This window comes from Rhinopithecus roxellana, chromosome 6 (assembly GCF_007565055.1).
Source record: "Rhinopithecus roxellana isolate Shanxi Qingling chromosome 6, ASM756505v1, whole genome shotgun sequence".
Lineage (NCBI taxonomy): Eukaryota > Metazoa > Chordata > Mammalia > Primates > Cercopithecidae > Rhinopithecus > Rhinopithecus roxellana.
Genome location: NC_044554.1, coordinates 98,947,647 through 98,960,349, shown reverse-complemented (window position 1 = coordinate 98,960,349; position 12,703 = coordinate 98,947,647). Strand labels below are relative to the sequence as shown.

The 12,703-nt window shown below is 50.8% G+C and overlaps 1 protein-coding gene across 1 annotated transcript in view; it reads left to right on the top strand.

The window, feature by feature from the left end:
• Nucleotides 1–7,916, top strand: part of PRKRIP1 (PRKR interacting protein 1) — a 31,543-nt gene extending 23,627 nt beyond the window's left edge. Inside the window, exon 6 of the mRNA XM_010387412.2 lies at nt 6,250–7,916. Coding sequence (XP_010385714.1) covers nt 6,250–6,347 — 98 coding nt within the window. The 3' untranslated portion in view covers nt 6,348–7,916. The remainder of the gene's footprint in view (nt 1–6,249) is intronic.
• The last annotated feature ends 4,787 nt before the right edge of the window (nt 7,917–12,703 follow it).

Sequence of the window (12,703 nt, the reverse complement as noted above, 5' to 3'; positions counted from 1 at the left end):
TCCTTACTTCCTGGTACCATAGGATATTCCAGACTCATGTCTTATATTTCCTGCCTTGGGCCTGGGATCAGCCATTTGTCCAAGAAGTCCTGGCTACTGCTTTTTTTTTTTTTTAGACGGAGTTTCGCTCTTTGTTGCCCAGGCTGGAGTGCAATGGTGCGATCTCAGCTCACTGCAACCACTGCCTCCCGGGTTCAAGCAATTCTCCTGCCTCAGCCTCCTGAGTAGCTGGGATTACACAGGCACATGCCACCACGCCCAGCTAATTTTTGTATTTTTAGCAGAGACAGGGTTTCACCATGTTGGCCAGGCTGGTCTCAAACTCCTGCCTGCAAACAGTCCACCTGCCTCTGCCTCCCAAAGTGCTGGGATTACAGGCGTGAGCCACCGTGCCTGGCCCCTGGCTGCTTTTACTAGAGAAATGATATTAAAACCCAAGGTCTGGTGACTAGGCATGTTCTGTGCTACTGGATGGTTGCTTTTAGGCTCTCTCAGCTGACAAAGCCAGGAAATTTACCTGTGTGCTCTACCAGTATATATATACATATCTGTTACTACTAGTACCCATAACCAACCTCATCCATAGTACACTAACCTGAGTTCATGCTGATGTCTCCAAGTCCAGCCCAGTACAACATAGCTCATTCTAGCCTTCTCTCCTTATTTCTCTATTACCTCTCACCCCAATAGTGAGTATCTTTGTTACCACCATCCACTAGCCATTTGCTTCATTGCTCAATTCCAGCATACATGGATAATGGCTTCAGAATTGTTGACTGTTACCCTGGGGGAAGCACCATTACCAACTAGGGACATGGCTATGTGCAGTCCCTTCAGCCTTACAGAGGCCACTCATTTCAAGAATTACTTAGATCAGCACTTTTTTTTTTTTTTTTTTTTTTTTGAGACAGAGTCTTGCTCAGTCGCCCAGACTGGAGTGCAGTAGCGTGATCTCAGCTCACTGCAAGCTCTGCCTCCCGGGTTCATGCCATTCTCCTGCCTCAGCCTCCCGAGTAGCTGGGGACCACAGGCGCCCGCCACTACACCCGGCTAGTTTTTTTGTATTTTTAGTAGAGACGGGGTTTTACCATGTTAGCCAGGATGGTCTCGATCTCCTGAGCTTGTGATCCGCCCGTCTCGGCCTCCCAGAGTGCTGGGATTACAGGCGTGAGCCACCGCGCCCAGCCACTTTTTTTGTTTTTAATGTTTAAAAAAACATTTGAAACGATGTTACACTATATCGCCCAGGCTGGTCTTGAACTCCTGGGCTCAAGAGATCCTCCGGACTCAGCCTCCCAAAGCTCTGAGATTACAGGCGTGAGCTGCCACAGCTGGCTGATGAGCACTTTTCCCCACACTCCCTTCACGGAGGTCATTTTGTACATTGATGATACGTTTGGATTCATGTGTCACCTTCTACATTCCATCTTGGGACCCTGATGTCCTAAATGACTTTTAAAATTAACATAATTCAGCCAGGCATGGTGGCTCACGCCTGTAATCCCAGCACTTTTGATTTGTGACAGTATCTTTTTAATTCTTGTATCACCAACATTAAGCATAGTAACTGACATGCAATAACCACTTGATGATTTCTTACTGTTACATATTTGTCATGTTGAAGGAATGAACTGGGGTAGTTTTGTCGAATTGCCAAGTGACTTGACTGTTTCCCGGGTTTCTGGGTTTCTCCTCCCTGAGGGTGATACTCTTAGACCATGACGATAGGTCTTCCACACACACAGAATCCCTTGTGTTGTTGGCCATTAGTGAGATACAGGTTGAGCATCCCAAACCCGAAAATCCAAACTCAGAAATGCTGCAAAATTCAGAGCTTTTGAGCACCGACATGACGCTCCAAGTAGGAATTACACCCCTGACCTCATGCGAGAGGTCATAGTCGAAACGCAGATACACGACACAGATGATTCAGTGTCTCCCAGGGACAGAAGACCCTCCCAGCCTCCTTCAACTGCAATACAACCTGTCCACATACACCCAGATTTTCCCCCACACAAGCACACCCACAGAGGGTAAGAAAATGGCACCTCTAAGACAGACCATATGCACCAGCGCAGATTCCCCACGATGCCCCACATGGGGCCCAGACCTCCATGCTTACTCAGTTTTTTTGCTTGTTGTCTGCTTTATTGTGTAAGATACTGTTGAAAACGTCAAAAAGGCCTGCAGATCCCCCTATGGGTAACAGTGGTAAGAAAAAGAGGAAGCATTTATGTTTATCTATAGCCCAGACAGCCAAGAATGACTGCCACACATGACCTGAGGAAGCAGAGGGATAAAAAGTTGAAACACCAAAAGCCATGAACAGAAGTTCTTGAAAAATTGAAAAATGAGGCCGGGCACGGCAGCTCATGTCTGTAATCCCAGCACTTTGGGAGGCCAACAAGGGAGGATCACTTGAACCTCAGCCTTCAGAGTAGCTGAGATTACAGGCACCCACCACCGCGCCTGGCTAATTTTTGTATTTTTAGTGGAGACGGGGTTTCACCATGTTGGCCAGGCTGGTCTCGAACTCTTACTGTTCAAGTAAGGAGTTCAAGACCACTCTGGGCAACATGGTTGAGACCTCGTCTCTACAACAAATACAAAAATTAGCCAGGTGTGGTGGCACACACCCATAGTCTCAGCTACTCAGGAGGCTGCAGTGAGCTGTGATCACACCACTGCACTCTAGCCTGGTGACAGAGCGAGACTCCGTCTTAAAAAAAAAAAGTGTCCAGTAACCCTTTAATTCAAACACAGCATAGTAGGTGGGGATTGAAAGCCCGTTGTTACCATTTAGCAGCTGATCCAGGTGTTCTTGTGACACAGCTGTGCTGCTTAATTACCCTGAACATACTATTTTCCACGGTATGAATGGCCCGTGACATTTATTACTGTTAAGCACTTATGTGTGAATAAGTGTATGAAAAGGATTGCTTATCAGTCGCAAATAAATTCAGAGTCAGAAATGATGGTGACACCAAGCCACAGATCAGCCACATGGGTGAGAGGTAGACGCCTTTGCTTTCTGATTGTTCATTGTACACAACTGTGTTTCATACACAAAATTATTATTGTTAGAGACGGAGTCTTGCTCTGTTGTGCAGGCTGGAGTGCAGTGGTGTGATCTTGCCTCACGGCAACCCCTGCCTCCCGGGTTCGAGCGATTTTCCTGTTTCAGCCTCCCAATTAGCTCAATGACAGGTGTGCACCACCATGCCTGGCTAATTTTCTTTTTTTATTTCTGAGACAGAGTTTCACTCTTGCCCAGGCTAGAGTGAAGTGGCATGATCTCAGCTTGCTGCAACCTCCACCCACCCCCCACCCCTGGTTCAAGCGATTCTCCTGCCTCAGCCTACCAAGTAGCTGGGATTACAGGTGCACCACCACATCTGGCTGATTTTTATATTTTTAGTAGAGGTGGGGTTTCGCCATGTTGGCCAGGCTGGTTTCAAACTCCTGACCTCAGATGATTCACCCACCTCAGCCTTTGAAAGTGCTAGAATTACAGGTGTGAGCCACTGTGTCTGGCCTAATTTTTGTATTTTTATAGAGACGAGGTTTCACCATGTTGGCCAGGCTGATCTCAAACTCCTGACTTCAAGTTATCCAACTGCCTCAGGCTCCCGAAGTGTTGAGATTACAGGTGTGAGCCACCATACTCAGCCACAAAATTATTTTGAAATGTTATATTTACCTTCAGGCTATGTGTATGGGGTCTAAACATGAAACATAATGAACTTCATGTTTAGACTTGGGTCCCATCCCCAAGGTATCTCATTGTGTAGATGCGGATATTCCAAAATCTGAAAACATCCAAAATCTGAAACACTTCTAGTCCCGAGCATTTTGGATAAGGGATCTTCAGCCCATACTGCATTTTCAAAGGCTTTTCAGCCACGGGGAATGCTTCCAGTCCTTCTCTGTTGCTCCTTTCCACAAACATCCAGCCCAACCAATATTCTACGATTCATCAGGAGCAGAATTAAAGATCAGACCCTATGCTTGTTTTTTTGGTTTTTTAGGTTTTTTATTTTGAAACAGAGTCTCCCTCTGTCACCCAGGCTGGAGTGCAGTGGCATGATCTTGGCTCACTGCAACCTCTGCCTCCTGGGTTCAAGCGATTCTCCTGCCTCAGCCTCCCGAGTGGCCGGGATTACAGGCGCCCGCCACCACGCCTGACTAATTTTTGTATTTTTAGTAGAGATGGGGTTTCCCCCATGTTGGTCAGGCTGGTCTCAAACTCCTGACCTCGTGATCCGTCCATCTTGGCCTTCCAGGGTGTTGGGATTACAGATGTGAGCCACCGTGCCCGGCTCCTTACGCAATTTCTGCAGACAACGTAGGCAGAGGCTGAGAGAGTCAGAGAGCGTGTTTAAGCCTGGGTCCCTATCTTAGCGAATAGGAGATCTCGAGCAGCAAGTTCCTCCACCTCTCTGGGCTATCTTCTTCATCTGTAAAATGGATATATAAGAGTGGTACTTACCTCATAGGCTATTGTAAGAATTAAACAGGGTACTCTATGTACAGACTTAGCACAGTGCTTGGCATGTAATAGTGTTGGACAAATATTAGCTATTAAAATATCCTCACCATTTAAACTTAAAAAAAAAAAAAAAAATTCTGCCCAGGCTGCAGTGCAGTGGCATGGCTCACTGCAGCCTTGAACTCCTGGGCCCAAAAGGTCCTCTTGCCTCAGCCTCATGAGTAGTGAGGACTATAGGCATGTGTCACCACGCCATTTTTTGTAGAGATGGGACTTGCTGTGTTGCCCAGGCTTGTCTCAAACTCCTGGGCTCAAGTGATCCATCCTCCTCAGCCTCCCACAGTGCTGGGATTACAGGTGTGCGCCATTGCGCCCGGCTTCCCCATTTGAACTTTCTTTTTTTTTTTTCTTTCTTTCTTTTTTTGAGACGGAGTCTTGCTGTGTCACCCAGGCTGGAGTGCAGTGGCACGATCTCGGCTCACTGCACGCTCCGCCTCCTGGGTTCACGCCATTCTCCCGCCTCAGCCTCCGAGTAGCTGGGACTACAGGCGCCCGCCACCACGCCCGGCTAGTTTTTTGTATTTTTAGTAGAGACGGGGTTTCACCATGTTAGCCAGGATGGTCTTGATCTCCTGACCTCGTGATCCACCCGCCTCGGCCTCCCAAAGTGCTGGGATTACAGGCTTGAGCCACCGCGCCCGGCCTGAACTTTCAAAGCTAATCATGCTGTGTGGTATGAGGCTGAGGGGAAAAAGGGATGCCCCAAATTAATGAAATTAAATCTTCCAGATGCTTTCACCAGAGCCGTGCGTGTTCTTTCTGGGGTCCCATCCTGGATATGACAGTGAACTTTAGGCTAGGCTGTGCCTTCGGCTGTGCAGGGCCTCCTGCATAAAGGCCCTTATCTGACCTGTGGTGACACAGCAGTGGTGGCGCTCAGGGTGTGTAGTGGGCGTGTGGGTGGCCAGGGCAAGCCCTGCACATGTGCCGGGAGGAGCATTGGCTGGCCCAGGTGAGCACACCCAGTTGTGAGTTGGCTGAGGCCACTGTGCCTACGGGCGGCGTCCTGGCATGGCTGAGCCGGGCCATCTGCTGCCTTGTGGTCTCTGCCTCTACCTTTCCAACTCTCACTTGTCCTCCTGCTCCCACATGAAGCGGGGGAGGGAAGGAGTTGGGAACACGTTGTCCTCGTGCTCTGCTTCTGGCCGGCAGTCATGACGGGGGACAGGGAACGTGCGCTGCTCACAGGTGTCAGGAGGGGCTTCCTGGGCCATGCTTGGGAGGAGCTGGGAAGCTGGCATATGTGTAGGGGCAGGGTCCTCTGCCACACAGGTTTCGGAAATCCTTTCTCGAACGGCAGTGAGAACTTGAGACTTCAGCGAGAGTGTTGTCAGCCTGGCGTTAGGTGTTGAAGAGGTGGGTCAGGAATTTGCCCACCCAGGAGGTGGCCATGGCAGGGGGCGGGAGCCATGTAAAAGTAGTAGGGCCTGATTTATGGGGTGTCGGGTCTTGCGTGTGCCGCTGGGCCTTTAGGTAAAGATGGGGTACACCCGTGAGAACAGTGGTAGATCAGGTCTGTGACCCACCCTTACTTCCGGGGAATGGCTCAGGGGACTGGCGGGCATGAGACGTGGCCCTGGTTTCTCGCTGTGCGGTCCAGGAACAGGAACCTCTGGCTTCCCATCAGCTCTCCTCTTTGAAAGCACACTTGAGCCTGAACCATTTTGCATGTGTGTGATTTGAATGTTGTGTGGTTACAGGACCCAGTCAGCCCCAGGAGCAGGGGTCCAGCAGCTCTGCAGAGGCGTCTGGAACGGAGGAGGAGGAGGAGGTGCCCAGTTTCATCATGGGGCGATGACAGTGTTTGCCACAGCTGCTGCCTGGAACCCAGCTCGTGCTGTGACCAGAAAGGAAAGGTGGCTGTTTGGCTCTTTCTTCCCTGCAAGGACCTGCTGACCCACTGGATGGAGAGCAAAGGAGACCCCTCCCAAGCCGCTCGCAGTCCTGCTTTCGGCAGGGTTGGGAGCCTGAGGGGCCATCTCCCTGACAGTCAAAGGCACTGCCTTGCAGATGCCATCCATGTTCCTGGTAAACGGGGACAGAGAGCCTCACCTTGTCACATATTTGAACAGTGATGAGTTTGGGGCTGGTTTCTGGGAAGGGAGCGTTTATTTAGTAAAGAGCAGAACACCCTTGTATTTTGCTGGGACGTGTGGACCGTGAGTCACAAACACTCTGGAGAAGGCTGTGAGATGCCACCATTCCCGTGGGGACTGAACCCCGTTACGTGGACCTGGTCCCAGGCTCAGTGAGGAGATGGCCTCGGCTGTCGGGCTGGTCCATGTTGCCCACCCACTCCAGTGGGAAGTGGGGACCATGCCGCAGAGGGTCTGCTCCCACTGCAGCTCCCGGTGCCCTGTGTGTTCTGGGAAGCCCTGGGTGTGCACAGGGAGGCCCGGGCCAGGGATTTCACCAGGGGCTGGGTCACAAGGGTACAGGGTGTGTGGAAAGGGCTGTAGGGGAAGAGCTGGTGACCAGAAAGTGAGCAGATGGAGAATGCAAGCTGGACTGAGCCAGAGCAGAGGGCAGGGGATTCCCAGCCGGACGGGGGTTCTCTTGCCGACAGCTGCATTTTCATCCCGAAGTGGAAGGGGGTCTAAACAGAACGGGCTGAGAGAGGAGGGACTCGGTCAAGTGGGTGGAGCTCCTCCTTGCGTGACTGCAACCGTCAGGGCTTTCCTTCAGGTCATAGCAGTTGGGACCAGCGGGGAGAAGAGAGGCAGAACTGCTGTGTCCTCATGTGGCGCAGCCCCAGACTGGCATCCAGGAGGCACTGGGCCCGTGCAGAGACGGCACCTGCAGAGAGCAGGGCAGCCCAGCACAGAGGCGTGCGCCTGGAATCCCAGCTACTCGGAAGGCCAAGGCAGGAGGACCGCTGGAGTCCAGGGATTCAAGGCCAACCTGGGCAATAGAGCGAGACCCTGTCTCTTAAAAAACGATGATGATGATGAACACAGAGGGCGAGGCACTGTGCTGGGAGCCAGGGTGCCTGGGAGGAGCCGAGACCAGCCTTTGACCTCGGTGTTTTGAGGCCAACAGGGACGACAGAGACGGTTTCTAGTTAGAGCCTTGGCTCCATTTTTGGATGATTAAGCCTCGAGTTCCTGAGTCTATTTTGTGCCCCTTACATACTTTGATAGAATTAAGGAAATAGTGGTTTTGAGTGAAGGGAAAGGAAACTCAGAAACATTTTCTGTTGCTTTTACTTGTGTAGTGTAGATTTCCCCGGCCCCTCTCTGAGCCCTGTAACATCTGTGATAGCTTCTGTCCCCTCATCAGTTCATGTCACAGGGATTTTTCTTTCCCAGGAATCAGACACGGAGAGTGAGCCCTAAATAAATGAGCACATGCCCTGGTTGTACATTTTGAAACCTGTTTTTGTCTTTGTCTGGGACTGGCAGGTTTGCGTTTCGGTTTTAGTTCTCCTATCTTTGGACTGTTGGTTTCCGTCCCTCTCCCCACCCCCATGTGTGTCACACCCCCTGCCCTGAATCTGCAGCCTGGAGTTTGTGGGCCTCCTCAGTGCTGCGGAGGGTGCTGGGGCTTGGAGCCTGATGACCTGGCTTTTAATCCTTTCCCTGCCTCTGGTAAGCCAGGGGACTGTGGGCAAGTCCCTTCCTGCCTCTGCCAGCTCACTGGGCCAAGAGAGACAGTCGCCACAGGCGTGTGTTGGGTGGGCGGGACATATGGCGACACAGCAGGATGCCAGGTTGCGGTGGGCTTCACCCCCATGGGGTGCAGAGATGTTTAGGCAGGACATGTCCTGTAGCCATTTCTGGCCATTATTATTAGGTCATTAGGACCTTAAGTTGAGAGATTTTTTTCTTCAGGGCGTCATTTATTTGGGAAAAGAGGAACAAACAGATGTCATCATTGAGAAAGGAGTGGGTAATACTGAGAGCCCCTGCCCACACGCCCCCCCCCCCACCCCCTGTGAAAAAAACCAAGATTAGGGGAGAATCATGAAGTAATGTCCCTCATCGCTGTTGGGTGAGAAGGAGTCTGGAACTGAACAGAGGTGTGGGTAACAGAATCATCTCAGAAAACCTCACACACAAGAATTCTTATGGCCAGGCACAGTGAGGTCATGCCTGTAATCCCAGCACTTTGGAAGGCCGAGGCGGGAGGATCGCTTGAACCCAGGAGTTTGAGACTAGTCTGGGCAACAGAGTGAGACCTCATCTCTACAAAAAATTTCAAAATTAGCCGGGCATGATGGTGTGCACTTATAGTCCCAGCTACTTGGGAAGCTGAGGTAGGAGGATCCTTTGAGCCCAGGAGTTCAAGGCCGCAGTGAGCCGTGATCACTCCACTGCACTGCAGCTTGGGTAACACAGTGAGACCCTGTTTCAAAAACAAACATATCTAGGTTCCCTGGTGATGCCCCTGTGATTTTGCATCATTACGATTCACGCCCAAATGTACATTTAAACAGGTACCTGCTCCAGGAGATTCTACTACAGAACCCGCCCCCTTAATTAGTTAACTTTGAGACAAGGTCTTGCTCTGTTATCCTGGCTGGAGTGCAGTGGTGCCATCGTTGCTCACTGCAGCCTCCAACTCCTGGTCTCAAGCATTCCTCCCGCCTCAGCCTCCCAAGCAGCTAGGACTGCAGGCATGTACCACCATGCCAGCCTAATTTTTGTTTGTTTTTGAAACAAAGCCTGGCCCTTTTGCCCAGGCTGGGGTGCAGTGGCGTGATCTCGGCTCACTGCAACCTCCACCTCTCGGGCTCAAGCCATTCTACCTCATCCTCCCAAGTAGCTGGGACTACAGGTGTGCACCACCGTGCCTGGCTAATTTTTGTATTTTTTGTAGAGACGGGGTTTCACATCTTGACCAGGCAGATCTCCACCTCCTGGGCTCAAACGACCCTCCCACCTCAGCCTCCCAAAGTGCTGGGATTACAGGTGTGTACCACCAAGCCCTGCCCTGTTACTATTTTAAATTTACTTCCCTGTTTCCTACATTTATATTTTGGTAAAAAACAAAAACTAAGACATTAAAACTGAGTTAGAGGAGTGTTCTACTAACTGTTGAAAATAGAACTCAGGGCCGGGCGCGGTGGCTCAAGCCTGTAATCCCAGCACTTTGGGAGGCCAAGACGGGCGAATCACGAGGTCAGGAGATCGAAACCATCCTGGCTAACACGGTGAAACCCCGTCTCTACTAAAAATACAAAAAAATTGGCGAGGTGGCGGGCGCCTGTAGTCCCAGCTACTCGGAGGCTGAGGCAGGAGAATGGCGTGAACCCGGGAGGCAGAGCTTGCAGTGAGCTGACAACTGGCCACTGCACTCCAGCCTGGGGGCAGAGCGATACTCTGTCTCAAAAAAAAAAACAAACAAACAAAAAAAAAGAAAATAGAACTCAGGCCAGTTCCTTTGCATTCATCGTGGAGACGCGTGTTTTCTCCTTCTTCCTCTTGGAAGTTAATTTCTGTTTACTATTTGGCGTACTTGACTAAAGTGAGCTATGATTACCATATATTAACATATATTTCAGTAGAGCGAACACTCTTGGAAATTAACCTGGAGCAAGTTCCGGGGGCCATTTCCTGTTTTCTTACTCCACAGAACATCGTGTAACCCCAGCACTTTGGGAGGCCTAGGTGAGAGGATCACTTAAGGCCAGGAGTTCAAGACGAGCCTGAGCAACATAGTGAGACCCCCCCCCCCCCATCTCTACCAAATAAAGATTGAAAAGTGCGCCTGGCCTGGTGGCATAGACCTCACTACTTCCGAGGCTAAAGTGGGAGAATCACTTGAGCCTGGGAGATCCAGGCTGCAGTGAACCATGATTCTGCCTCTGCACTCCAGCCTGGGTAACAAAGCAAGACCTCATCTCAGAAATAAAAGGCCGGGTGCAGTGGCTCACACCTGTAATCCCAGCACTTGGAGGCTGAGGTGAGTGGATCACCTGAGTTCAGAAGTTCGAGACCAGCCTGGCCAACATGGTGAAACCTTGTCTCTACTAAAAATACAAAAATTAGCCAGGCGTGGTGATGAGAGCCTGTAAATCCCAGCTACTTGGGAGGCTAAGGCAGGAGAATTGCTTGAACCCGGGAGTCAGAGGTTGTAGTCAGCCAAAATGGCACCACTGCACTCCAGCCTGGGCAACAAGAGTGAAACTTCGTCTCAAAAAATAATAATAAAAAAACATAGCAAATGTTTATTGAGCATCAACTAAGTGCAAAATCCAAAGGATTCCAAGGCCCATTGGTAGGCACTGGGGATGGTAGTGGACAAAACACAGTCCTTGCCTTCTGGGGCCTCCAGGTCTGAGCAGGAACAGGATCGGGGAGAGCAGCACAGCATGCTGTGTGGGCACTTGACCCAGGCCTATGCAAGGGCGAGCACCGAGGTGAACTCAGGTGGCTCAGGAGAACAAGAGTGCCCAGAAAGCGAGCTGGGGAGGGAGGAGGCACCCTGCCATGGCCTCAGACCCTGTTAATAAGGGGACTGGAGTCTCAAAGGCCACAGGGTAGGGGCTGGAACGGAGAGACATGGGGGACCTTTGAGTTTGTGGAAGGGGACAAGGCTCCTACCTTGCCATGCAGACCAGAGATGATGGTGGCCTGAGTTAGTGCAGAAGCAAATGAGGACAGGGAGAAGTAGGGGAGAGTCCAGCGACATGGGGGTGGGAGAATTCACACGACCCGATGGGGAGGGGACTCATGGTTGCCAGCAGCTGAGTGGGTGAGGGAACCCTTCTGATTCAGCTGACTCAGGGCTGACGGCTGAAACATCGTCTGGGTTTAGGAGCTGGGTTTATGTGGGCAGATCACCTGAGGTCAGGAGCTGGAGACCAGCCTGGCCAACACGGTGAAACCCTGTCTCCTAAAAAATATATACAAAAATTAGCTGGGCATAGTGGTGGGCACCTGTAATCCCAGCTACTTGGGAGGCTGAGGCAGGAGAATTGCTTGAATTCGGGAGGTAGAGGTTGCAGTGAGCCGAGATCACGCCATTGCAATCCAACCTGGATGACCAGCAAAACTCCATCTCAAAAAGAAAAAGTGATTCTAGGCCAGGCGTGGTAACTCAACCCAGTAATCTCAACATTTTGGGAGCCTGAGGCCAGCAGATCACGTGAGGCTAGGAGTTCTGAGACCGGTCTGACCAACATGGTGAAACCCTGCCTCTACTAAAAATACAAAACTTAGCCAGGCTTAGTGGCCTGTGCCTGTATTCCCAGTTACTTGGGAGGCTGAGGCATGAGAATTGCTTGAACTCAGGAGGTGGAGGTTACAGTGAGCCGAGATGGCACCACTGCACTCCAGCCTGGGCAACAGAGCAAGACTCTGTCTCATAAAATGAGAGAGAGAGAGAGAGAAAAAAGAATAAAATGGAAGGAAGGAAGGGAGGGAGGGAGGAAGGAAGGAAGGAAGGAAGGAAGGAAGGAAGAAGGGAAGGAAGGGGAAAGAAAGGAAGGAAGTGAAGGACAGAGGGAAGGAGGAGGAAGGGAGGGAAGGAAGGAAAGGAATGAAGGGAGGGAGGGAGGAAGGGAGAAAGGGAAAAGAGAAAAAGAAGGGAGGAAGGGAGGGAAAGAAAAGCAAGCAAGCGGGGGCCTGGCGCGGTGGCTGAAGCCTGTAATCCCAGCACTTTGGGAGGCCAAGACGAGCGGATCACGAGGTCAGGAGATCGAGACCATCCTGGCTAATACGGTGAAACCCTGTCTCTACTTAAAAAAAAATACAAAAAACTAGCCGGGCGACGAGGCGGGCGCCTGTAGTCCCAGCTATTCGGGAGGCTGAGGCAGGAGAATGGCATAAACCCGGGAGGCGGAGCTTGCAGTGAGCTGAGATCCGGCCACTGCACTCCAGCCTGGGTGGCAGAGCAAGACTCCGTCTCAAAAAAAAAAAAAAAAAAAAAAGCAAGCAAGCTATTCTGTTTGGTTAGGATACCAGCTCTGAAAAGCACTGGCAGTTATGACTTGCATTTTGCTTCTGTCTGGGCGTGCTGGATAAATGTGTCTGGGGGATGGCGGCATCAGTAACAGGCACAGGAAGCTTTCTCAAGGATAAGTGAAGTTGCTGCAAGAGTGAGAATTCAACAAAGGACTCCTTTGCTGAAAGCACGTTCATGTGTGTTGCAAACTACTGCCATTTACAAAGCGTTTTCTTCCTGTTTTTTTTTTTTTTTTTTTTGAGACAG